Source organism: Caloenas nicobarica, chromosome 1 (assembly GCF_036013445.1).
Source record: "Caloenas nicobarica isolate bCalNic1 chromosome 1, bCalNic1.hap1, whole genome shotgun sequence".
NCBI lineage: Eukaryota > Metazoa > Chordata > Aves > Columbiformes > Columbidae > Caloenas > Caloenas nicobarica.
The window spans coordinates 104,792,838-104,818,784 of NC_088245.1; the positions used below are offsets into that span (position 1 = coordinate 104,792,838).

The window sequence follows — 25,947 nt, forward strand, 5'->3', positions numbered from 1 at the left end:
CAGAGAGGTTGTGGAGTCTCCTTCTCTGGAGACATTCAAACCCACCTGGACACATTCCTGTGCGATCTGCTCTGGGTGAACCTGCTTTAGCAGGTGGGTTGGACTGGATGATCTCCAGAGGTCCTTTCCAACCCCAACCATCCTGTGATTCCGTGAGAAGCGGAGGCCGAGCTCTGCCCGCCTGAAGTAAAGTCGAGCCTAACCCTGCTTCAGAGGCAGGACGGCAGCTCGCTGACTCGCAAGGGACACGGACTGCACCTGGGAGGAAGGTTCGGGGGGGAGGTGGAGAGAAATGTCCCGGCCGAGCACCGCCCCTCCCTCAGCGCCTCCCCTCAGCCGGCTAACGGGCGCCAGCGCTACCTGCGCCCCCGGCCCTGCCCCCGCCCCTCCCCGCTCCTGGCGGCGGGCAGGGGGCGGTCCCGCCGCGCCAGTTATTTGCGCCCCCGCGCCGTGGTTCCCGTGTTCTTTCTCCCCGCTGCTTCCTCTCCCGCCATGCCGAACATCGTGCTGTTCAGCGGCAGCTCCCACCGCGACCTGTCCCAGCGGGTGGCGGACCGGCTCGGGCTGCAGCTGGGCAAGGCGGTCACCAAGAAATTCAGCAACCAGGAGACCAGGTGCGTGGGTGGGAGGGAGCGGGCGGGCGGCGAAAGCGCTGCGCATGGGTGTCCCTCAGCAGGTGCGGGCGCAGCCGCCGGGGTACGGGGTGGTTTGGTGTGTCCTGCCCGGTCTCCCAGCACGCGTCCCGGCTCGGCTCTCCCTCCCGCTGCCGGCGGAAGGGGCCGGCGGAGCACAAGCGCTGCGGTGGAGCTGTCCCGGCTCGCCTGGGCTGACCCGGCTCGGGAGCGCTCCCGTCGGCAGCCGCCGCTCCTGCGGAGAGGTGCCACTGCCCCCACCCGGGTGAGGAGCATCCTCCGGTGAGGTGAGGGTGGTATTGGCAACAGCTAGTCTGCAACGTGAGGCTCATCCCCCCCGCTCACAGATAGATAATTCAACTGTTGATCAGCTTCATCTCCATAAAGATAAAATAATCTTGATTTTATTAATTACAGGTACAATTGCAGTTTTGTAAGTAGGTCTGTATGTGAGTGGATAAGAGAACGGGATGGTGATGGTGGATTGGACACTTGAAAAAGAGCCTGGGTTGAATCACAGCTCACAATTTGTTGCAGCTGGTCTTTATTTTATATGAGTGGTCAGTTGTGTGTATGGTGGACCAGTTACAGCTCCTGTACAGCTCTCTCCTTAGTCCAAGGCTGTCAGTCCTACATAAGGATAATACAGCTGTTAGGATGGCCTTGGCGCACTACTCAAAGTGCAGTATTCGGTTCCTGGCCACCCAAATGCAGACAGTGACTCTGATAACATTGCAAAAAATCCCGCGTGAAATCATGAGGACAGCTTGCTGATCTTGACCCTCTGAGAATGTGGTTGCCAGTGCTTTTCCTACAAATATTGCCTCTCTTTACTAGTTTGACATCTTTTATTTACTAATTTTTAATACAGATTTTTAAATTGAAGTGACAGCTCCATGTTCATCGCATGAGCTGGTAGACTGCGCAACTGCTTTCTTATATAGGTCTATGAGACTAGGCTGCCAGCTGATTCTGAAACACAATTTCCCAACTGTAAGTAGCTTGCCAGTCTCTGAGGTTATTGTATGTTTATTTTTTTCAGTTCTTGTTCTGAATCTCCTGAACCAACATATTTTCATTACTTCCTTTGAGGGATTAACATGGTATATTCTAAAATTTCTTTCACAAAGCTTATCCTTCTATGTTTTTGCATTCTCAGTTTAATTGCTCTTGTTCTTGTTATGCTCACTGGCATTACTATAAACCCTCTTCCATTGGTGTTTATGCTACCTAATGTTTGCACACCCTAACTCTTCTATTCATTCCTGATTACATGAAGGCTTAAATCTTCTCTCAAGTCTTTCCAGTCCCATAGTCACTTTATTGCCCTTTGATCTCTTTTCTGCATGATAAAATTTAATTTGTGTATTTGGTTGCATGACTTTCTTGCTAACTTGCATCTATTTTTTTTGTTAATGTTTGTTCTCCAGATACACTTTAGTTCTGTTGTTTGCTATGTTTTAAGCAGAGATCAATTGATTTAGATTTCATCCAAGGTAGAAATTTATGTCCAAAATTTGGATATTTATTTTGTGAGGTAAATTCATTAAATTCTAGGCTTCAGGATACAATAATCTCCTGTTTTTCCAGGTGTGCAATATTGGCTTCTGCCTTTGAACAAGTAGGTAGTGGTGACTGCATGTTAGTGGTCTGGCTAATCTAATGGTGTCAGCTTATTTTCTTAGGCAAGCCGGGATGTAGTGTGGTGTAGATATGAGGAATATATCTAATCTAAACATTATTTCTGCTTGCTTCTGTTGCAATGCTGTGAGGCTGACATTGCATATTTTTAAATTTTTTTTCCTGAACTTAAAATGCCTTAACACATAAACCAAAATGAAACACTTAAGCAGTCACTTTTCTTACAACTTCATACTTTTGACATTCTAAAATGAAGTTCTTGTTTCCTTTTAAACAAGTATAGTTGTAACCACTACATAATGTTTTAAGTGGGTAATCTTTTCAATTTCTTTAGTAACTTATTTCAGGTTGTTTGCCTTCCAGTTTTGTAGACTTATGTTGCTAATAAAAAAATCAGCAATAATAATAAGAGAATTCCTCAACTAGGTATCTGAATTTAAACCACACCTAAAGTTGATAAGATATTTATGCTGTGGTGGTCCTTTCCTGAGGCATCTGGATTTTTCTGTCTGCATAACAAAGTTTCTTCTTCTGTATATGCAAGCAGAAATGTATTTCTTCCTATATAAATATAATCCAGCATAGTATTTTTGTTTTCCTCATTTTTGTTGCATTTTAAAATTTATAAATAAGTGTATTTGCATTACAAAATACATTTGCAGTATTGCAGTCTACTAGAACCTGATAGTAAAAATGCTCAAAGAAGTTTAAACCTTCCCAATGGCACTAGGGTAAACCCCTGTGCAAACAGATAGGCCTGGGCCTGAGGGTCAACAAATTTTTGCTTTGTCAGATCTGTTAAGTTGTCAAGTTGCAGAGAAGATTCACCTTTTGTTTAAAAAAAAAAAAAAAAAAAAAGCTCTGTTTTGCTGGTTGCTGCATTCTCTTAAATGTAAATTATGTGTAAATCAATGTGTGCAGCCCCAGGCTTAAATCCTTGTCCAAGGGTCCTAGCTGGAAATCCTTTGCTTGGGAATTGCAGTTAGTCTGGCTTGCAGAACAGAGTGGAAGAAAGAGTCATTAAATATTTTGCATTATATTTCAGCTCAAACAGGCTTTAGGTCTCAGTCCCAATCCTTAGCAGATGGGTTTGAGGAGCTAAACCACCACTGACAAGCACTGTGGCTAAACAGGCAGGTACATTCCCAACTCCAGAACATTTAAAATGGGAAAGGCTTCTCTTTTTAATTTATACTGGACTAGTGTATCTAGCAATAGCACAGTTCTCTTCTGGTTTAGGCATTAAGTGTGCTCACAGGTCTGTAACTGAGAAATGCAATGTCTGTGCTAGAGGAAGCAAGGGAAATTGCTGGTGGATTTGACTACTGCCCCGTTTTCTTTTTTTTTTCTTCCTCCTTCCATCTAAATTGTATGAATTCTTTCCTTCAGTTGACTACCAAAATCAAGCAACCCTAACTAAAGCAGCGAGAGAGTTCCTCAATAATACCTGGTTGTGGAAGATAACTGTTTAGTGTTTAAAGCTTGTGTGTTGATTAAGTGCCAACCACAGTGTCATGGTAGGAGCTTGGGTAGCACCACCTTCTCACTTATCTGGCAAAATGTTAGTGCTTCAGTGGGGACTCGGCCAGTTTATCGTGTTCAAACCCCACAAGCAACTGTCATGAACAGAGTTTGGCAGGCTGGAGGTAGAGGAAAGGAATGGAAGTCCTTAAACAGGCATGACTGTTGTAGCCTCTACATCATGAAAACTTTTGACAGACGTAACAGAAGTATACACATATTAGATAAACGTTCTGAAGTTTTTCACGAAATTGTCTCCAAATACACCAAGATGGCATTTATTTATAGTTGATACACAATTAAGTCCCAGTGCAGGTATTTTTTGGTGAATCAGCTGATTTAAAAAAAAAAAACAACATTGAATATACATTACTTATTAAATAAATATTTTCCTACAATGTATGGTATGGTTGCCTCTCTAAAGACTATTTTCACTTCATCCTTGAAATACCTATTATTCTTGAAATGGAGAAACTGAAGCCATAGGTGGCATCCTCTTATGCACATCTCTCCAGTGGAAGAAGTTATTGATCCCACCCATTCCCATGAGCTTCCCTGCCTCTTCCCGTCACATTTCCTGGCTGAAATGCGTCATCTTGCAGATCTTCTCAACAGATCCATGAGGAAGGGAACTGAAGTCCTGCCTGGCACATGTGAATTTGGAGGCTCTCTACGAGCAGCCTTATTCAGCTGCTGAAGCTGGGTTGTTTCAGAAACATCAAGCCCTTAGTACAGGGAAGACATGGACCTGTTGCAGAGGGTCCGGAGGAGGCCACAAAAATGATCAGAGGGCTGGAACAGCTCTCCTGTGAGGACAGGCTGAGAGAGCTGGGGTTGTTTGGCCTGGACAAGAGAAGGCTCCAGGGAGACCTTATTGCAGCCTTTCAGTACTTAAGAGGGGCCTGTAAGAAAGATGGGGACAGGCTTTTTAGCAGGGCCCGTTGTGATAGGACAAGGGGTAATGGTTTTAAACTAGAGGAGGGGAGATTCAGGCTAGACATGAGGAAGAAATTTTTTGCAATGAGGGTGGTAAAACACTGGCCCAGGTTGCCCAGAGAGGTGGTGGATGCCCCATCCCTGGAGACATTCCAGGCCAGGCTGGACGGGGCTCTGAGCAACCTGATCTAGTTGCAGATGTCCCTGCTCATTGCAGGGGGTTGGGCTAGATGACCTTTCCAACCCAAACTATTCAAATTGTATTACTTAAGTGTATGCAATTCAGCTTTTACGTAGGAAAATGTGAGTTGACTACAAAGAGATGTCTCTTTGTCTGCTGTATCGGAAAAGCTGTGTGGCTGATATGAGGGCCATTTGTTTCTAAATAAAAAAATGGAACTGGTATCTTAGACTGAAATTTAATCTTGGAAGATAGGAAAAAAAAAAGCTGATGTTTCTGATGTTTCCTTGGAGAAATCTTACAAAGATGGATGTGAGTCTCTATTTCACATTAAATGGGGTAATGAAAACAGTTTGTTCTATGAAGTAAATAATTGAAAAAATCAGGAACAAACCTGGAAACTTTTATATCAGTGCTATATATCAGGGGTGAACAATTCAGCACTTGGCTGTAACAATTCCTTCCCATCTCCCCTTCAGCATCCTCCAGTTCTTCCACTGCAGTTGTCTTGGATGAGACATGACCTCGTGATATCTCCTGTTCCCTGGTTCCTTTGGGTTCAGCTGCTGCAGGGGCTGGGAGCTGCGTCACCCTCACTGGAGTGGATGGTTATGGTGTTTGCAGTTCCCTAATTGTGGAGTAGGCAAGCTCAGGTGATAAACTGGTGTTAAATCAGCTGAAGGAGGTAGAGATTCGGGACATGATGGATGTGAAGTGTCTCTTCATACCACCTTGCTGCTGAGCAAGTGATTTGCAACTGGGGTTGTGCTCTGCCTGTGTCAGCGGGGGCATCCGTTTCCCTTGCTCCCTGCTTGCTTACACTGTCATGAGCAAAGGGAGGCTGGAGAAACCGATTTTATCAGCTTGGTTGAATAAAATAAATCTTGTTTCTGGATTGCACGTTTTGTGTGTTTTGTTTTTATAGGGAGCTGAAGTAGCAGCAAATATGGCTGTTTATCACATCGTTCATTGCTCTGATCAGAAAAGGCCCAAAATGCTTCAAAGCATGTTTTGAGACTTCTGCTTTATTGTCTTTGCAGCATACTGTGTATTTTTTTATCTTTAAGTAGATGCTAAATCCTTGAAATTTAAAAACAAAAAATGGACCTGTGTGAGCCTGCTGATCCCACATGTCCTTAGCTGCAGAGTTTGGTATTCAGCCTTTACTGACTCTCTGCGTGTGCTCAGGATTGTTAGACCTTTGTTTCTGAATTTCTGAGGGTTCCTTTTGGACTGCACGTGACCCAACCCAGAGTGGCTCAAGTGAAGGTGTTTTCTGGTGGCAGGCTGTGTGCCAGGGTGGAGGGTAAGAAAGTATTTCCCATCTTGTGGTGCTTACCATGCCAGTGCCCACCACTAGGACAGGGCATTTGTCAATGAAGATCTATCTGGGGGTTGCTCTTGGAGCTGTTAATCAAAATGGAAGAGCCTAGAGTTAAGGGGATACTATGAGTGCCCGGTGATATGGGATACCTATAGATTTAAAACCAACTGTGGCATTTTTATTATTTTTTTAATTGCTTTGGGCTTTGCTGATACCCACTGTGTTATATAATGTCACAGCAGTTGAAATATTTGCCCAGTAAGTTGGAGGTCTTGTGTTAAAAGACCTTACTCTGCAAAATGTATTCCCAAAGCTAAGAGGTCAAACACACCCCTCTGCTTAGGGCTTTCCATTGGCTGAGTTTCAATGAAATGCAAATTCAGCATGTGGATTTTTTGATCACTTTTGAGATATTGATTCTTTTTGCACACTGTATGAGGACTCTGGACCTTAAATTTTGGCCTCTTCTCTAGTTATTCAAAGTGTCCGAAATACACATGTACTTCACTGGCACCTAAATTGCTTGAGAAATCTTACTACTTTTAAGTATAGCTAGAAACTTAATCTTTGAAAAGGGTACATAGAGTCCTTTTAAATGCATTATTTGAACAGGATCCCAGTTATAGATTTACATTCTTTACTGTTTTAGTCTGGTTCCACATACTTATTCTCCTGTTTTCTTGCAACTATTTTTTTTTTTTTTAGTTAAGAGGTACAAATTTTAAAATCCCATCGCTATAAGTTATTAGGAGTAGACTATAAATCTAACTCAGAAGGAGCTTAGCTTGCTGCTAGTCTTGATTTTGAATTTTGCTTAATGAATGCTTCAGCCATTGAAATATATTTCTAACATAAGTGGGTTTTGAGCCTTATCCTTAATTCATGGTAATTAGTCTATCCAAGTTTCTACTTATTAAACTGAATTCTCAAATCAGTCTTTGCAAGATGAAGGAAGATACCAGCACTCAAACTCATTTTTCATCATGTCCTGTCTTATGTGTATCTTTCCGAGCTGGAGCCTTGTGCTTGTAGATTCCATGCACTGGGCTCAAATAAAGTTAATTACATTTGTAGGCTAGTAATTTCTATAATTTTTACTTTAAAACACAGTTGTGTGGATTCAGGGCTTTTAATCTTCAGGTTCTGTTGACTCTTCTTGAATGAGAAGTTTATTTAAACTGTTACCAAATAGCTCAATTTCATTAAATTGCATAAAACAAACAGAGCTTGTAATCTTGAGGCAAGAGTTAATCCTGTGTCCTTCTGTGTCATCACTATGTGAAACTGTTTAAATAAGCCCCCAAATGGAGTGACAGTTAATTAGGCCATGATATAGATGGTCTAAGTGGAATTTAGTAGTAATGTTAATAAGAACTGTCACAAAGTTTGACTGCTGTTAGCTTAGTGTTCTGTAATAGATATTTGAGGTACAATACTTCAAATATCTGATGGTATAGTTTATAGTCTCTTATTGTTTGCCTGTTCATAGCTGAATGTGTGTAAAAAGAAAAAAATAAAGGCGGGGGGGGGGGGGAGGCAAAAAAAAACCCAAATGAACCAATCCAAAACACCTCCCCTCCAAAAAAAAAACCAAACAAAACAGCACAATGACTGATTATCTTTTACAGTGTGGCTCCATGAAGGTAAAATAGGCAGCTCAGTGTGTCTGTTGGTTGAGTCTACACAATACCTCTCAATACCAATCTTTGAGAAGGTACACAGTGAGAGATACTCATCTGTTGCACAGCTGTCTCCAGTCGATTGGGAGAAGATCTTTGTGCAAAAATTACATTACGTTTTTATTTGGCACCTTTAGTTAGGTTACTCTCGAGTGCAATGTAAGTATTAATTTAAGCTTGATTTATTTTAGTCCACTCATAACTTTGGTCTCACCAGAAAAGGTTATTTCTATATACATTTACACATACATTCACATTTCAATGTGCCAAATAAGGCCTGAAAGGCATAACCAAATAAACATTTCAAATGCACCAAGAGAGAAGAAGGTATAATTTCCATTTTCTAAGTTATTTACCAGATGAAAAAGTTATTTCTAGCCCAAGGTCACTGAAAAGATAGTAGTTAATGGCAACATAAGAGGCACCACTTCACCTCCATTGTATTAACCAGATCTATATTTATCTCAAAGTATATTCCCTGACCTTATGAAACCTGTTATTTCTTAGTGGTGTGCTTAGAAACGACTGGTTTTTAAAGGAGCAAAACAACTCGGAGTGTTATAATTCAGGCTTCTCTGTGTACGTAATGTACATTAAGATCATGTATTTTTGTCATTCAGTGAAGTATATGAAACTAGTGGTAACTTTTTTTTTTCTCTACTAAAATCTTATTCTGCCCTCCTTTGTCACTCCAATAACATTCTACCTAAAAAATGATGGTGTTTACTTCTTTGTCTTTTTATACCTCCTTTTCCTTTGTAATGACTTCCAGGTTAATTTCCAGACCTGGAGTGCAACTTCACAGTCTTGAGTTTAAAGAGGTACCATAGAGCTTTTGCATGTGGTGGTTTTTGTCTTCAGAGCTATTCCAAAGGTGTCGTATTTGACAAGCCTTGTTATTAAGCAAGTCTGTGCTGAGTCAAGTGGCTATCATCATTTTTCAGAGCCCTCATATGAATAACCATGAATCGATAATGATGGCTGAGGCTGTGCCCATAAGCTAGCAGGTAGACATAATCATAGAATAATAGTATGGGTTGGAAAGGCCATCTAGTCCTACCCCCTGCAATGAGCAGGGACATCTTCAACTAGATCAGGTTGCTCAGAGCCCCGTCCAGCCTGGCCTGGAATGTCTCCAGGGATGGGGCATCCACCACCTCTCTGGGCAACCTGGGCCGGTGTTTCACCACCTTCATTGCAAAAGAATTTCTTCCTCATGTCTAGCCTGAATCTCCCCTCCCTTAGTTTAAAACCATTGCCCCTTGTCCTATCACAACAGGATGCTTTAGTCGGAGCTGGATTTCTGTGTTCAGAAGCAGTGAGAGGTTTCTTTATTTATTTGGTTTTATTTATTCTGGTAAGTGGAACTCTGTTATTCCAATATCAGAACTGTTCTTGCTAGGGCTTCTAATGAAGCCTGACCAGTTCTTCCAATTATGGAATATGCTTAGTGTCTTGCTGAACTAAAGTTATGTTGACCAAAACTTTTTCAGCTCCAAAAAGGAAAATAAACTAAGAAGATATTGTGATCAAAACAGTTTTCTCCGAACAGCTCTATTCCACTGATCACAAACTTGGACAGTGAAGTAAGTTTTATGACTAAAAAATTGTATCTTTGTGCCATGATGAAAGCCTCCAAAAGGTTTCCTGGATTAACACTTGTATATCTGCAGATGACACTGTCCCTGGCCACCTCTGTCCTTTCAAAGATCCTGGTGTTTGCCAGATCGTTTGCTTTCTTTTGGCCTTAAGAAATCCTCCTAGTAGCATTCTTATGCAAAAAATGTATCCATTTAAGGAGAAAAATTAAGACCTTTTTATAGCTTGTTTGGGATTGCAAGGAAGTCAAGTAGGGGAGCTGAGAGCATGGACTCAACTGTCTTGATGGTAATAATTAAGATGTTTTTAAGCAGTAAATTCCTTTCTGTGTTTTGTAGCTACAGAAAGCTAGTAAGTCTTACACAACACCCTGAAAGGTGGTAAACGAAAGCTGTTTGGACTGGTTTTGACTAGAAAAAGCCCCAGTGTTGCAGGACTCATCAGAGAAATTATTCTACCCACACCTGGGTCATTTGAATAGTTTCCAGCTGGAAGCTTGTGTCTTGGGTAAAGATGCAGCCTTTTAAATAAGGGCCAAAGATATGTTAGCATTTAATAATTAAGACTTAGAGCATGGGTTTGAAAGGTCTTATTGCCTCCTTATTTAGAAAGTCTGTATGTTTCTTGTATGTTGTACATGGATTCAGAGGAAAATGAAGGTTAGTCTCCTACTTTTATATGTAAGTTTTGGAGTAACAGAAAAGTTAGTGTGGGTCAACAGTAGATTTCTCTTGTTTGGGTCTATAATTGAAAAAGAATCCACATTCAAGTGTTTTGTTTTAATTTTCCTGTTTACTTAAAAGCTTTTTTTTTTAATTCTGTGGTGTGAGCAGTGATCAGTGCCAGAATTTGCCTTGAAATCTGTGGAAGAATAAAATAACTCTTAGATACTATCATAAGGAACCAAAGCATGTAAGCATAGTTAGAGCAACTAGAACAACTGGCGCAACGTGAGAGTTGTTGAGTCGTGGTGAGCTGTTGATAAGCAGCCCTTTTAACTTTTCTCAAAGATATTTTTACTTAAACACCAAGATGTAAATTTTAACCAGACTTCTGGTTTTGGGGTGTGATTTGATACTTCTCTTTTCCAAAGCGCGGTAGTTTCTTGAATTTAGTAGTATCTTAATTATCATAGAAAAATAATTGCTCTTTTTAAGGAGGTATTTTAATGCAAGGTAGTATCTAATGGTCTAAAGTTGGCTCTATGATTTCTGTACTTATCATCCAAGTAGTTTGTTAAATGGCCATCTCCTTGGGAGATGGCAAGGACACAGAATATACAAACTAAACCAAAAAAGCATTATCAAATTTAATAACAATGTGAGCTGCATCAGTGCTATAGCCATAATTACATGTTGTTTGGTGCTGACCTTACAAAGATGATATCTGGCCTGAAGTAAATTTTAGGCTGGTTTATATTGAAATAGACCTTGCATCAAGGGTACAGTTATCCAAATCACTGTAAAAAAAATCTTACTCTAAATGGAGATAAACCAATAAGAGTTTGTTAAAACACCACTCTTTTTTTTCCTATTTTTTAATAATGCTTGTCCAATAATTCAAGTGTTTAAATGGTCATCGCCTGCTCTTTCAGTGTAGAGATTGGTGAAAGTGTAAGAGGAGAAGATGTTTACATCATCCAGAGTGGCTGTGGAGAAATAAATGACAACTTAATGGAACTGCTCATCATGATCAATGCTTGCAAGATTGCATCATCCTCTAGAGTGACTGCCGTAATTCCGTGTTTTCCATATGCCAGGCAAGATAAGAAGGACAAGGTAGGTAAGAACTGTGTAATTTCGGAAGGCTTTTTTTTCAGCTTGTTCACTTGAAATTTTTGGAAATGAAGCATATTTTCATAAACTTTTAAGAGATTTGAGAGATTTGATGCTTTTTTATCCTTTGTTGTTGTTAAAATGTTCAGTTTTATAATCTGTAAGTGAATAATGTGAGACAATAAAATGTGTTTTGCTTGTGTTCTGAAAATCGACATGTCTCCAGTTTGAAAAAGTAGGTACATCCTGTGTGTGTGTTATATTGCAGAGTACTCTGCTAGAAAAACCTCACCTTATGGGATTGTTTTTCCTGCTTTTTCTAGCTTCTTTTCATATATAGAGGTAAAAAAAAAAAAAGAGAGAGAGAGCATACCCTTTAAAACGTTTTAATTGCATGTAATGAAGTCCTAAATTTGAAGTGCTGTTAGCATATGTAGGTCAGCTTTACCATATGTGGTTAAACTGACAGTCAAACGGAAGGAACTGATTAAATTTACAATGCGTAACAGTAATTAATAGAAACATTACACTGCAAGACAGATTAAGGAAAAAGTTTTTATATCTGTAATAATTATTTTTATTGATGCAGACCAAAAATTGTGTGCAAACCCCATAAATACTCTTCTGATCTTAGTGCCCTTTTCCTGAATTTGTTCTGCCATAATTGATGAATATACCAGTTCAGCCAAGTTGATAACACACCAACAAACTCTCTTTGGCAAGTGAATTTGCTTTCAAAAAATACAGAACTAAACTTTCCCATCTCTACTATATATAGAAAAAAACATTTAATATGTTACGTGAATGTTACTTTTACCTAAACTCACTTGAAAAGAGCTAACAAGAAGAAATATGAACTTGGCCTTTAAGATTGGATTGCAGTGGTTGTCTTTTTGGAAGATTGCACCTCTCCAATACTTCCCATAAATGGACTGCACCTTCACTTTCACTTCGGGCATCAGGCAAACCATCCTGAAAGACTTCTGTTCTTTACATTCTTTTATATAAAATATAACAGGACTGAGAAGTAATACAGAAGCTAAAAATAATGACAGATACTACAAAATATGTAATGGTCAGCCTGTGGTGTCTAAGAACAAAACTAAATACAGAAAAGTTATTTCTGGTAAACTCATTCTTTACCTGCAGGCTCTTTAACACCAAACTACTATTATCAAGATCCATTTGTTATACTTCCAAAAATGGAATTCAGGACTTAGATAGTAGGTCCCTATTCTTTGCCTGCCTCTTTTGGAACTTCATTTCTGCTGCATTTTGTATTGAATAATGCTCTCCCTAGATCAGGAAAGCTGAAACACTACTTTTAATAAAATGAGCTTGAAAGGGAAGCGATGAAAGTTTTGTTGAAAGGAAAGGAAAGCATCTCACTGTGTTTTGATCTCCAAATTCTTATTGGAAAATTCTGCTGGACCATCCTGTAAGTTCTTAGTGTGGGAGAAGGATGAGTATGTCTCAAGTTTTCCTTGCATCAAGGATATGCCTTAGCAAGGGTAGCCAAAATCCATGTGGCAGACTTCCAGGTAAAACCCACAGTATGCTAGCCCAGCATGCTGCCCAGGAGCGTTTTGTGTTTTGGAAATGCCATCTGAAGATGGATAGCATAGGAAAGTAACTAAGACACTAACAGAGATTTTTGAGCATTGGTTCCAGACTGTTCTCTGGGTGTCACTGAGTTCTCCTGCAATTCCAGGCAAGCCATTCAAGCCTTTTTTTTTTGTTTGGTTTTTTTTTAATCTTTTGCAATTGAGAAAATGTTTGTCATCTTTGGAAATTAACCTTGGTAGTTGACCTCCATGTTGCAAAATGAGCTATAATATAGCTGTCAACATTGGGCAGCTTATTGACAGGGAGATCTTTCCTCCTGCTGTTGGATTTCATCACAACACTTGGTCTTTGACCCATGTGGAGTACACAAGCTTTGTACGCTGCCTGAAATGTCAGTGAAGTGCCAGCTATTTTCTTCCTATGGTTATATACACATTTTCTTCTCTTCTAGGGAAGATATTGCTGTAGTTTTTTGTAGCTCTACATTGCTATGTTATGCTGCTAGATTGCAGTATAATCTTCACTAGCTGGATGATTTCTGGTTTGAATTTAAGTTTTTTACTTTAATCTGTAAAGAACTAAATGGACTGAGTGCTTGCTGCTTGAAATAAGCCTGTGTTTTTCATGCCTCTGTTGCAATTATGATTGCTGAGAACAAAGAAAGTGCTCTTGAGTTTTGGGGTTGTTTTAAATTTATTTATTTAAGGGCAGGGCATTGCACAGGAAAAAAAAAATCATACTATGTAATCTCATCTGGAAATTTTAGCATGAAACCTAGACTAGCTTTCAATGAGAAACAGGCTAAAAAAAAAAATAAAAGGCTTCCTGACGATTGTAGAAAAGTTGGTAAATTAATTTAGAGCTAGAATACTTCCGATACATAAGCTAGCTAATGTAAAATTAGCTCAGATGTATCTGTGCTTTGGCCAGAGATGTGTTTATACATCCTCTAATTATGCTAATCTTCCAAGACATGGGCAGGACACATTTATGCAGGATGCTACAGAGATGCCTTTCAGATTAAGTTTGAAGTAGAGTGACAGGTAAGTTTGGTGTTCTACAGCTCATGTAACTTTGTTTTTTTGATTTGTAGAAGGGGTCCGTGGAGCGTTGGGTAGGTATCCTTTTTTTTTTTTTTTTTTTTTTTTTTTTAATCTAACGCTATGCATTTCCATTAATGCAGCCTTAAAGGGTGAAACTTACTGGGTTACATTATGTATAACTGGGAAGGTCTTCAATTTCACTTCTTGATTTCAGTTGTGTTTCACCTAGGCCATGAGAGTAATCCTGTAATTTGCTATGAGAAAACTCCTAGCTTCTAGTTAAAAATCTATCTGGACGTTCAAGATAATGGCTGTCAAATTCTGAAGCTTCAAAGAGTATCATTTTTTGAAATGAAAAATTTAGGTAATAAATTAGTTAACATTCAGTATCCGTACACTTCACAACTGGCTTTCTTGGAAGTGAAAGTTCCAGTTATAAATCTTTGGGGTTTCTTGCTTTTTTTTTTTTTTCCCTTTCCCAGTATGCATGTTATGCATTTTGAGCAAGACAATGTAATAAGATGCTTAAAGGCAAGAGAGCTTTAATCTTGATGGACAGCTTTTACTATCAGCTATGTGTCCTTTGCATGGTTACTCTTGTGAGGTTGTTTATATTGGATTTGTAGATTCCCCCCTGCCCTGGTAATTTTAAGAATTGTGAGTAAATTTGTAATGCATCACAAAGGAGGAAATAATTTATGTAACTTTCTATATGTAAGAGAGAATTTGCTTAGGAACTAAAAACTCAGTGATTTTTTTTTTTATTTACGATTTAGTTTCTGTACATAATGTAATGTTATGTTTCACACTAATAATTCTGAAACTAATCTCAAATTGTGCCAAAGAATGGAACAATGAATACTGTGAATCTCTTTGTGCTCTTGCCTCTCTGATCAGAAGCAAATCTTACAAACTTCAAGATGAAGTTAAAGGAAATCTTGAGTTCTCATCTATCTTTGTCATCCAAGTTTCTGAATAATAAGGCCAGCTTATCTGAGGTTCCCATGAATAAACTTCTTTTGATTTTAACATAATCTTCAATTTGGATCATATTGTAGCACAAAACTTATTTTCCATGCAAGAAATCAAATCTTAAATCCTTTTGAACATGTCATGTGTGGTGTGTTTTTTTTTTTTAATGCACGATTTTGTGTAAAGGAAACTGTCAGATAGCTGCAAACTTCATTTGTCTTAATCTCCTATTGGGCCATTCTTGAGAAACAGATATTGGTGTCTGGCTATCTTTCCTTCCAAGACCCTCTGTCCACCAACACTTTTTAGCAGACATGCACACATCACAGATTGCCTACAAGTTACCTAGTGGTAAAACCTTCCAGTTCTTCCTTCTGGGAAGGCAGCCTGCAAGGCCAGCAGCTGAAAGAAGTACCAACTGGTAATGTATACATTAGTATTTGATGCAGGAAAGTATTTTGTGGGTTTGTGGGGTTTTTTTGTAATGGTGATACTCATGATATTGCTACATGGGACAAGCTGAGTTGTATTTACATTGAACAGAAATGGAAAAAAAAAATCAAATCAAAATTCAGTATGCTGAATGGAGTGGAAATGGCAAACTGTGTTCCAGGAAGAATGTTATTTGCCTTTAGCAGGTAGCCTGAGTTACTTGTTTCAACCAGAGTGGGTGGTCCTGGTTTGCCACCTTTTTTTTTTTTTTTTCCCTTCTCTTCCATTTGAGCTGCCTCATCTGGCTGCTGTGGGTTCAGGCAAGTCCTGGTGTGCAGCACAAGGGAGGTGGTGGAAGTGTATAGCCTGGGAAGAAAGGATGGGACAAGCAGGGGAGCAAACCTCTGGCTTCAGCATCACCTGTCAGTCCAGCTTAGCTGTAACATCAAAACAGATCTTTGTGAGGAGCTGATAAGAGAACATCATGATAGAGTCAAGAGAGTAGAAACTAAATTTTTATTAGATGTTGGCAGAATTTTGAGAGTATTTTGAAGTCCAGCTTAATGTCAGTTTATACTGCTAAGATGAGCTGAAGTGATCAGGAATTTGAATGGCATGAACCTAAAATTTACTACTAATGATAGAAATATCCAGAAAGCTTTGGCTGGCTTGGACCTCATAGCATCCTTACAGAACTGAACTGAAGTGAGGAGCAGCATAGTCCTTGGTAACTGGAAAATCATCCATGCTGATGTGCTAATGGTAGCAAACTCTTATGGAAGCTATATGCATCTGAATTACAGAGATCTAGGGAAGTGCCAGCTGTCCCATATATCTTCTTTGTATCTTACGGAGACTAAATGGTGGTGATATTCTTTGAAATACAAAAACCGAAAGAGATGATTTTCAGAATGAAAATTTCTGTAATGATGATGATAAACTTGATCCGGCCATAAAAAAGACTACAATATCTTTGTTTTCTGGAAGTATGTTGGCAATCTGCAGGTTAAAATGGAGAAACGCTGAGTTTCCACCTAAATTAGCAAAAGTTTTGAGGAAATTTATCTGCTCCTTGATATGACACAGGCAATAAAGTATCCAGGTTAAATTGGCAGTGGTTCAGTTTATTTTAGATTATGTCCTTGAGCATCACTGGAAGGTGAGCAAAGATATTCTGTAGTTCTGTGGAGAGAGAGGGGATTCCTAGGAGGCTAGATAAGGCTGTTTGATAAAGAGATATAGCAGGAGAGAATACTGAAAAAAGAGTCTAACAGTGCATTCATGCTAATGTTACTGCTACCTATTAGTCGTCTTTAAAGATTGGCAGAAAGAAATAACAAACAAAACGTCTGATTTCTGTTACAGAGAAAGCTATGCCAACATAACATTTTTCAGAACTTAAAAAAATCTGAAAAAAACTTTGGATTTGCTCCAAAAAAGTGAGGTATCCTCCAGTCATGACTTTCCGTCTTCTCATTTTTATGTTGCTGTTTGTTCTGCATCCTTGACACTTTTAAAAAGCTCTTGACATTGACATTAACTTTGCTAATTAGATTTTTGCTCTTCTTTTGTTCTTTCCACTTTTTTTTTTTCTCATTCCCCCCTGTCCCTTTTGGGAATTCTAGACTCCTAATTGCATCCAACAATTATGCCTGAATTAGCAAAAAAATAATAGATAAATAGGCCAGGGTAAAAGACCTGCCAACACAGATCTGTTACAAGCTTTGCTGTATCATGAAGAAAAGCTTGATACTAACTGTGCTTTAAAGCAGTGTTTTCAAAAGTCGCGTTCACTCCGCCTTCAATCTTTGTTTTTGATGGTGTTTTTTAGAACAGGATGGTTGCTTGAGATTTGGATGTTAAGATAGGGTAGTGGCTTGGAGAAATGGAGACTGTCTGTCCTTCTGCTATAGAAAAACAAGCTAAGTTTTAAATAGAAGAACTGGAAAATTATATCCCAATTGTATCTGCTTGTTAGTCTAATTACTGCAAAGCATTATTAGACAGACTGCGCAAACTGATTTAGATATTCTGAGATGTTTTGCTGAGTTTCAAAACCCTAGTAGAAAGACTAGCTATTGACAAGCTGGTTTGGCTCTTCATGTCTAGATCTCAGATGTTCTAAAGGAAAAAAAATCAATAAAAGTAGCTAATTTCCTGACTTCTTGGATCTAGTAAAAATATTTTTAAAATGTAAGCATTTGTGCTTTATTCTTCAGAGCCGTGCTCCAATCTCTGCAAAACTTGTTGCCAACATGCTGTCAGTTGCAGGGGCTGACCACATCATCACCATGGACTTGCACGCTTCTCAGATCCAGGTAACTATCTGTTCTTACTAATGGTGGCTAGGGGCTCTACCGAGTTAATGTGAATGGCTACCATTAATTCTCTGTTGCTCATTGTTTTGAAAGGCTATGTACAGAAGTGTAATCCTCCGGGTTAAGAGAAAATCTTGCTACCTGTTTTTAATTAAATTCCCTTTTTTGAAAGAGACCAGTCTTGCTTTTTATGGGGAGATTTTGCAGGTACTTCGCATACTTGTGCATTGGAGTCCTCAGTGGAATTTGCCAACTCTAGTGTAAGAGCTCCAACTTCTTACACTAGTTCTCTTAACCTTGGTCTGTCAGAGATTATGACAAAACTCTTGTCTCAGACACAAAGCAGACATTGTTTGTCATTGTTACGTGTACCTCTTTTCAATATGCCTTTTTTTCTAGAAAATACCTTCTCTTCCAGTTCTGGTATTCTGTTTAATCAGAATTTCCCATCATGCTAGAAGGCTGTCATGCAAGTAAAAAGCAGTTTCATTTGTGGTCTAACACAGATTTCTTGTCATTACAACCTGCACAAAAAGAAAGGTTCCGTTTCTGCTGCTTAAGTGATATTAACTTGCATCTTCCCATATTGAAATACTACTGTTCATGTCAAGCAGTTGAAATTTGTGGAAATTGCGCCTTACTGGATTTTTTGAGAGCTTTACACAAGCATGAATTTACTTGAGTGCACCTTTACTTGAGTGAAGGTGATCTTTCCTGATTATTATATCATTCAATAACATCTGTTCTTTATTTCACTACTCTTGGGTGACATTTTTAGAGACCTTAGTATTTGTCTAACTTCTGCTTGGTTTGACAGTAATAGCAGAGGGCAGAGTTACAGCAGTGTAAAATGCTAGTTAAAGTTCTACCATACATGAAAGGCAAAGGCTTGATTCTTTCCCTGTGTCTCTGTCCCAGGTAAGACATAAACATATATTCCTGAAACTCTCTTTCTCTTTTGGACTAGGGTTTCTTTGACATTCCAGTAGATAACCTGTATGCAGAACCTGCAGTGCTGCAGTGGATTAAAGAGAACATTTTGGAGTGGCGAAACTGTATCATAGTCTCACCTGATGCAGGTGGTGCAAAAAGGTACTATATAAGCCTAAAACTCTTACTTTCCTATATAGATAGTCATTAATGAACTAGTTTGTTTAGTCGTCTTTTTGTGTCTATGAATTGTGCAAGATATAGGGTACATCACTGCTGAATCCAGCTGTCTTGTAAAAACAGAATAACTAGTTCTTCCAATGTTGTTCATGCCTGAAAACACCCAGGTGCTTTCTATACTCTAAAGAAAATCTTTTTCTCTCTCCCTGGCTATGGCCTCATTAGCTGAATCCCTTCACAGGAGGGAAGAGATTTTTCCTGCTGCTTGCTTCTTTAATCCAGTTGCTGCACCTCTTCCTGCTTTGCTCTGGAATTGCCTAAGTTTCCCTTCTCTGTCAAAGCATCTGGCCTATCCCCACTGTACCTGCTGGCATTTAGGTAAGAGCTTGCTTGACTCGTGTTTCTTTCTTCTTTATATTATTGCATTCCAGCTTGAAACCTATTGACCCCAAGTTGTGCACTGGGAATACTAGAAAAAGGGAATGAATTTTTGTTTTGAGTGGCAAAAGGTGAAAATAGAAAAGTTAGTTCATTACTGTTTCTTCATTTGTAGCATGTGTTACTCATTTAGCAGACTATCTTTAGTTTATACTTGATAGATACCAAATAAATGTAAAAACTTGAAGCATGCAGACTGGTGAGGTGATAAAGCATGCCACTGAGGCGAAATGCTTATTCTCAAGTTTTATTGGTCATGCTGCTGCTACAAAACCGAATCAGAACAAAGAAAAATAAAGTAAGAATCCTGTAAGCTCATAGTAATTTAAATGTTTGGAATGTAGTATGGGAGGAAATGTGAAAGGCTGTTATAATTTTATTTTAATTGAAGTCCTTCAGTCTGCTGTAAGTCTTCATGTTCTAATAATTAATAGGGAAATAAGACTGATTAGAACTCTATAGTTGTTCTTGTTTAGTTTAATCAAGTTGAAGATGTGAAGAATATAAACTGCAGAATAGAATGCATTCCAAAATTCAGATGATTCGGTCAATTAAATTTCTTTGTTTGTTCCTATCTGGACACTGTTTTCACAGTTGTTTTTTTGTTTGTTGTGGGTTTTGTTTGGTTTTTATGTTATCAAGTTGATCATAAGAGTTTGTTTTTTGAGGACCACTTTCACTGTATAGCTGGATAGAGTCTATGTTTACCATAGCTGGATAGAGTCTATCTTTGGTACCTTTCTGTTGTAATGCAACCATGCAGTTGCTGGTGAAGTAGGGGAAGATGTGACTTTCAATAAATTCACAGCTTCTTCTTCACCTCCGGTAATGTAATGTAAAGAAAATGGTTTGGCCTTTCCATTTAAAACATGTAGACCTCCAAAGTAATACTTGGGTTAATGAAAAGTGAGTAGAATGTGAAGAAAGTTTATCTTAAATTTGTAAGCATTAAAGAAAATTTTAAAAAATACGGCTTGCACTAATTTAAAATACTTGGATTATTTTGTTTCTTGCTTGTTTTGTTTGTGTTTTTTTTCTCAGCTTATTATATTTTGTGACTGATATAAGGCATGCAAATTCTATTTATATCTTGATGACTCTGAGGTATCGAGACTTGCTATGATATTAGACTATTGTTCACAAAAAAGGCAAAACATTTGGGTTTTTTACTTATCATCTAGTTATTGAAATACAGTAACTAACAACTCCTTCATATTTAAGCGGTAAAGAAAAAAAACCTGTATTCTCTATTAACTGTGCATGTTAATAATCTTGTTAACAACATTCTATATATATTCTAAAAAGACAGGTTATGAGGTTGCACCAACATAGAAAAAGCATAGTATTGTTTATTGCTGTGTCTTTATACCTACCAGCTCTGGTATATTAAAAACACACACACAAACCAGACAAAAAAACCCCCAACAAAAACAAAACAAAAAAACCCAATCAAACAAACAAAAACCAAAACACCTCAAAATCAAACCAAAACCACAAAAAAACAAACCCAGGAAAAGACAAACACATGAAAAAAGCAATCAGAAGTCTGTAACAAATTGTTACTGAAGGTTTGTCTGGCCACCAGAGGTCACCCTGAATAGTTTTCAAAGATCTTTGTCAAGCAGATGTATTGCTAAGGAAATTACTAATGAAGTACTAGTCTAGTACTTCTAAAAGAATTATTAATCACTCTTAACTTGTTTTTTAACTTGTTTTCCCTGTGGCTTGGTTTTACACTCCTGCAATGGTATTTTCAGTTAGGATGTTAAAGTGCATGCTGCTGTAGGCTTAGAATTGAGCCTATCTCTACTTTAAATTATCTAGTGTGACTAGGTATTGCAGAAGCTTGATAAAACCTTGTAAATATCTGAAATGTTTTGAAAGCTAGGCAGTTAATGACAGAAAACCCAAAGTCAATTCAATAAAAAAATCGATTTCTAGAGTATAGCTTAAAACTTTCTGGTTGTATTTATTACCAGTGAATTAAGACTGTTTCTGTCCTGTCTCACGACTCACAAAAGTTTGTGCCATGGTAATTTGAAAGCCAGGAAACATAAACTGTATTTTATGACAAATACACATGTATGGCTCTGTTCTTTCTTTTAAAATAATTCTCTAAATGTGGTGTATTTCTTCCTGTAACTTAGGGTTACTTCCATTGCTGACAGACTGAATGTGGAATTTGCTCTCATTCATAAGGAAAGAAAGAAGGCAAATGAAGTGGACAGAATGGTCTTGGTTGGTGATGTGAAAGACAGAGTAGCAATTCTTGTTGATGATATGGCTGACACATGTGGCACAATATGTCATGCAGCAGAGAAGTAAGTGTTGTTATGAACTAGCCCACTGTCTCACTGTACTGTAACCTGCATGTAGCTGATGAACGCAGTTGCTGTGTCCTGCATGCTTATAACCCAACCTGACCACTGTAGCATGAAGTCCCTCTCGTCCTTGAGTCTATAGGTCACAGTCCTGTGATAAAGCTGCCTCCTTCTTTAGAGTGTGAAACTGAGAAAGTATTTATAGAAACACATTATCTATGTTTAGAAAGAGGACACAATACATAACAAGTCATATAACTTGGAAGGGACTTGGGCTACCTAGTGCATTTTTCAGTTCCAAGGCAGAAACAACTGATAGAAAAATCATTCTCTTCTTGAACCTCATCACGGAGCCTTTCCACTCTCCTTATGCAAGCTTCCACAAAGCTTACTAGATTTAACACCAGAAAGTATTTTCTCCCCAGTGTTCAATTAATGTTTGTCAATCTCTAATGTTCTTCTTCAGTATAAAACTACTTTTCATCTGGAGAGGTGAGAATAAGTGTTCCTGTCTTTTGTCTGGAAGCTAGTTGAAGAGGGTTTTCTTTTACCTCTAGACAAACTTCAGTTTGTTCAGTCTTTTCACATGGTTTCTAGACTTCTGCTCTCTACCCTCTGGATTCTTTCTAGTTGAATCTAGATAAAAAGGATGTCAAACTCATGGTAGAAGGATTCATATATTCTTGTGTTTCTTTTCACTTTGATGGACTTCTGATGGAATTTTGCAAAGAGAGGTTGTGCAGTTTTTTGCTATCCGCATACTAGTCTGTATTAAGCCCCAAAACATTCCTCTAGGCTGTGCCCTTTGCAGATCAAAATCACAAGTTGCCTCACCAATGATGTTTTTCTAAAATATTCCTGTGCATAGAGGAAGTTAATTATTGTCAAAAAGGAGGCCTTTATTTCTTTCCTCTTATGAAATAAGCACTTATTTACTTATAGTAGATTTCTATAGAGCAAATTCTAAAACCAACAGAAACCTTCAATGTGTCTGCAGCATTCACTAGGAAAGATGCTTTTGTGTAAAAGATGCTGCATTAGAATCATGTTCTCGGCATGAAGTAATGCTTTTCATTAATGCCAAATCCAGATGAGATGCATTTTGTGCTTGATTAGACTTGCTCACCAAAATACTTTTTAGACCTTTTTTATTCTCAGCAACCTAGATGCATATCAAGCAGATGAACTGAGAACTATATTCTCAGATACAGCAGATCAACTTGCTCAAGTAGAAACTTAAGTACAAATTCACACTGTCATAGTCCATCATCCTTGCAGGTTGCAGCTACTAAATTTAGTGCTGAGGATGACCAGGAAACTTTGATTCTGTTGCGTCATTCAAAATGATATTATGTTTTTGTAGTTTTGTCTTTTTTCTTATCTTGCTGTGCTTATGATCTGATAAAACACCACTCTTCAGGGTCTCCCCTTGCAAGAGTAGAAAGGCAGCTACGACATAGCTGAGCACCTGGAGGCAGAGAGGCCAGTCAAAAACAAATTAAGAGATTCTGACTCATTCAGAAGGTGTTCTAGTTTTTTGGTTTATATATAATGTATTTTTTTTCCCTCCTGTGCTGCATCATTTCACTGTGTGCTTGGATCAGCAGCATGTCTTCCCACAAGCTTGCAGTAAGCTAGGCTTTTAATCAGGAACATTTCTTCTTCCTCAGAAACTCTTTCCAAGCAGAATTGTTTGAATCGCAAATGAAAATAAAGGTGGGCAATAATAGAGGCACAATGGAGTTGTGAATACTGCCATCCAACTTTTTTTGCCTGATTAAGATAGAAAACTCATACTTGAATTCAGTTCTATGTTGTGCTACTATGATAAAAAGTGTGGTGTTTTAGATTAGTATCACGGCTACTGATAAGAAGTATTAAATTTAATTAGCAGGTTGGGGGTTTTTTTTGTGAGACTTATTTGTATAACCTGAAAAAGTTTAAAATTCTCTGAATTATTTTGTAGATACTTGTAGGTTCCTATAGCTTTCAGGAGAAATTTGTGTGTAAAATTTCTTTTACAGAGATTTTTATCTGGCTTCTTCTATAGCCGTGTATGTAAACATGCATCACAGCATAGTTTTCCTTCATGTTCTACAGGTTAGTATCTGCTGGAGCTACTAAAGTTTATGCCATTCTTACTCATGGCATCTTTTCTGGTCCTGCTATTTCTCGGATAAATAATGCATCATTTGAGGCTGTTGTGGTAACTAATACAATTCCCCAAGAAGAGAAAATGAAACACTGCCCAAAAATTCAGGTACAGGGATGTGTTTGTGTCATCTGTTTAAACTCTGGATTTGTATTTTACTGTTAACTGATGCCACAATTTGTACCTTGAGAGGAAAATAATATTCTAAAATACATTGTTGTTTGTAGAACATGCCAAAGAACTGGTTTAAGGGATTCGGGTAGTGCAATAGAGTACTGCAAAATATTTTGTATTCGCAACAGATTGAGTATGCCTGACTGTGAGAGTGGCAAATTAAAAAAAAACCCCTCACAACACCAGCAAATTTTACATCAGTCATACAATATTAGTATGTAGGAACTTAAGTTGGCTATGTTATTGTGGATGCCACAGAAATCTTAGACAACTTTTTTTTTTTTAAATACACTACTGAAAATGCTCAAGATAACAATGACAAACTCTTCAAAAACCAAACTAAAAATACAAAGCTGACAATGTTAATAGCTTTTACATGGGATAGTTCTGGGAAGCCAGTTGTCCCTCTTGGATATTTTTTCCCTTAGAACATAGTGGAGGAAAGCATAAAAGATTGTTTTGTTTTGTTTTTAATGCAACATTTACTTTTTTGAAAGCTTAAAAAATATTTTATATTTATTAAAACAAGGCAAGCACTTGGAAGGTGTACTTCCCTTAAACTGTATTTGTGTCAAGTGGACAGTGCCATCTGATGGCTAGAATATTTTCTTTTTGACAATATGCCCTGTGCCAGAAGTCCTTAGCCATATGCCTGTGCAGCAATCTTATTCAATGATTTCTTACTCAATTTTTGGGTTTACACTTTGTATCAATGAAGTTCTTATGCATATGTTAAGTACCTAATGTTTTAATGTTATTTTACTTCCTAGAAAGTGAATGTTTGTTCATATATTTATAAACTGTATGGGTTAATATTCCTAGCATCCCATAAAATTTATCATCTTTATTTTTCTTTCAGTTTATTGACATTTCTATGATCCTGGCTGAGGCAATTCGAAGAACACACAATGGTGAATCTGTGTCTTACCTGTTCAGTCATGTCCCCTTGTAACTGCAGGAGATAACATTGCATCTTTGCAAAGGTCCCTTCAGTTAGCACTCTTGTTTTTAACAGTGCATCTCAACCACAAGGAATTAGTATCTTTGTACAATTCCAGAGCTTGTATGTTTAATTATTATAGTCGTCTTGTAATTACAATTTGTTCTTTGTAACTGGCCAATAAACCTCCATCTTGCAGAAACTTTATGAATTCCCTTGAGTCTGGAAGTCTTATGTGTTGTGTAAGTTCTCTTATGTGCCCATCCTCACTTTCTGCTAAACTGCTGCTTTGGATCTGTTTTTCTCTACAGAACTACGAACTGTCCATAGCACTTAATGGGATGTATGTATGTAAGACCATTTTCTGTGTTAAGCTAAATGCTGCAGCCTTAGATATCTGGTATCTATTCACCTGTCAGCAAGCAGATGTTGTTTTTTGTTTTGGTATGCTTAACTACCATGAATAGTATTTTGTAAGCCCTAACAGAATGTAAATTTCATGTTAATTTTAAAGAACTGTTGACACATCCATGGTATTAACTGTGTTTCATACACTTCATGTTCTTTTTTTCCACAAGATGTATGTGACTGCTGCTTTCTTTTGTAAAGCTCTCATTACATTAAATCATTTGCTTAACATCTTTTCTGTGCAGTTACTGTCTTCAGTTGTAAGATGAATGTTTCAGTATTCCTGGGATGATTCATTTCATGTGTTTCAATAATAAGGACTAATCTGTAATCATGAGCAGTTTGGTTTAAATTTTATTTTTTCTCCATAGTTTGACATTTCTTGATTGTGATCATATGAATCATTTCATAGCAGTTTTCCTGTTAATATTGTAAAGCTTCACCATGCAAAGTCCAAACAGCAAATTTAAACACATTTATATTTATACAAGCTGGCCTCTTCCCACATTTACATGATTAAAAGGTATCTGAAAATACTTTTTGTGGCGGGTGTTGTTGTTGTTTGTTTTTTGTTGTTGTTTTGGTTTTAATTATCATTATTATTATTTTCAAACTGCACAGTCAATAGAGCTCCATATTTCTATTATGAAGTACCACAGTACTTTTCTGTGTAGTCAGTGATCTATGGTAGACTAACTAGTCTCAAACACTCTAACATTAGAGAAATAAAATCGTTACGAAAACAGTTTTGCCTCTCATATACTGAGAAAGCTCATGGTTAAGTA

General features: G+C 38.0%; 1 protein-coding gene across 3 annotated transcripts; it reads left to right on the forward strand.

The window, feature by feature from the left end:
• Window positions 1-492: 492 nt before the first annotated feature.
• On the forward strand, window positions 493-24,939 carry PRPS2 (phosphoribosyl pyrophosphate synthetase 2). Of its 3 annotated transcripts, XM_065639923.1 has the most exons (8): window positions 493-614; window positions 11,108-11,291; window positions 13,948-13,968; window positions 17,521-17,619; window positions 18,587-18,711; window positions 21,315-21,488; window positions 23,589-23,748; window positions 24,674-24,939. In XM_065639923.1, the coding sequence occupies exons 1-8, from the start codon at window positions 493-495 to the stop codon at window positions 24,764-24,766; spliced, it is 978 nt and encodes a 325-aa protein (XP_065495995.1). In that variant the 3' UTR covers window positions 24,767-24,939. The 3 variants fall into 3 exon arrangements, with proteins under 3 accessions (XP_065495995.1, XP_065496002.1, XP_065496011.1); XM_065639930.1 differs by lacking the exon at window positions 13,948-13,968 and having other exon boundaries at window positions 11,108-11,306; XM_065639939.1 differs by lacking the exon at window positions 13,948-13,968.
• The last annotated feature ends 1,008 nt before the right edge of the window (window positions 24,940-25,947 follow it).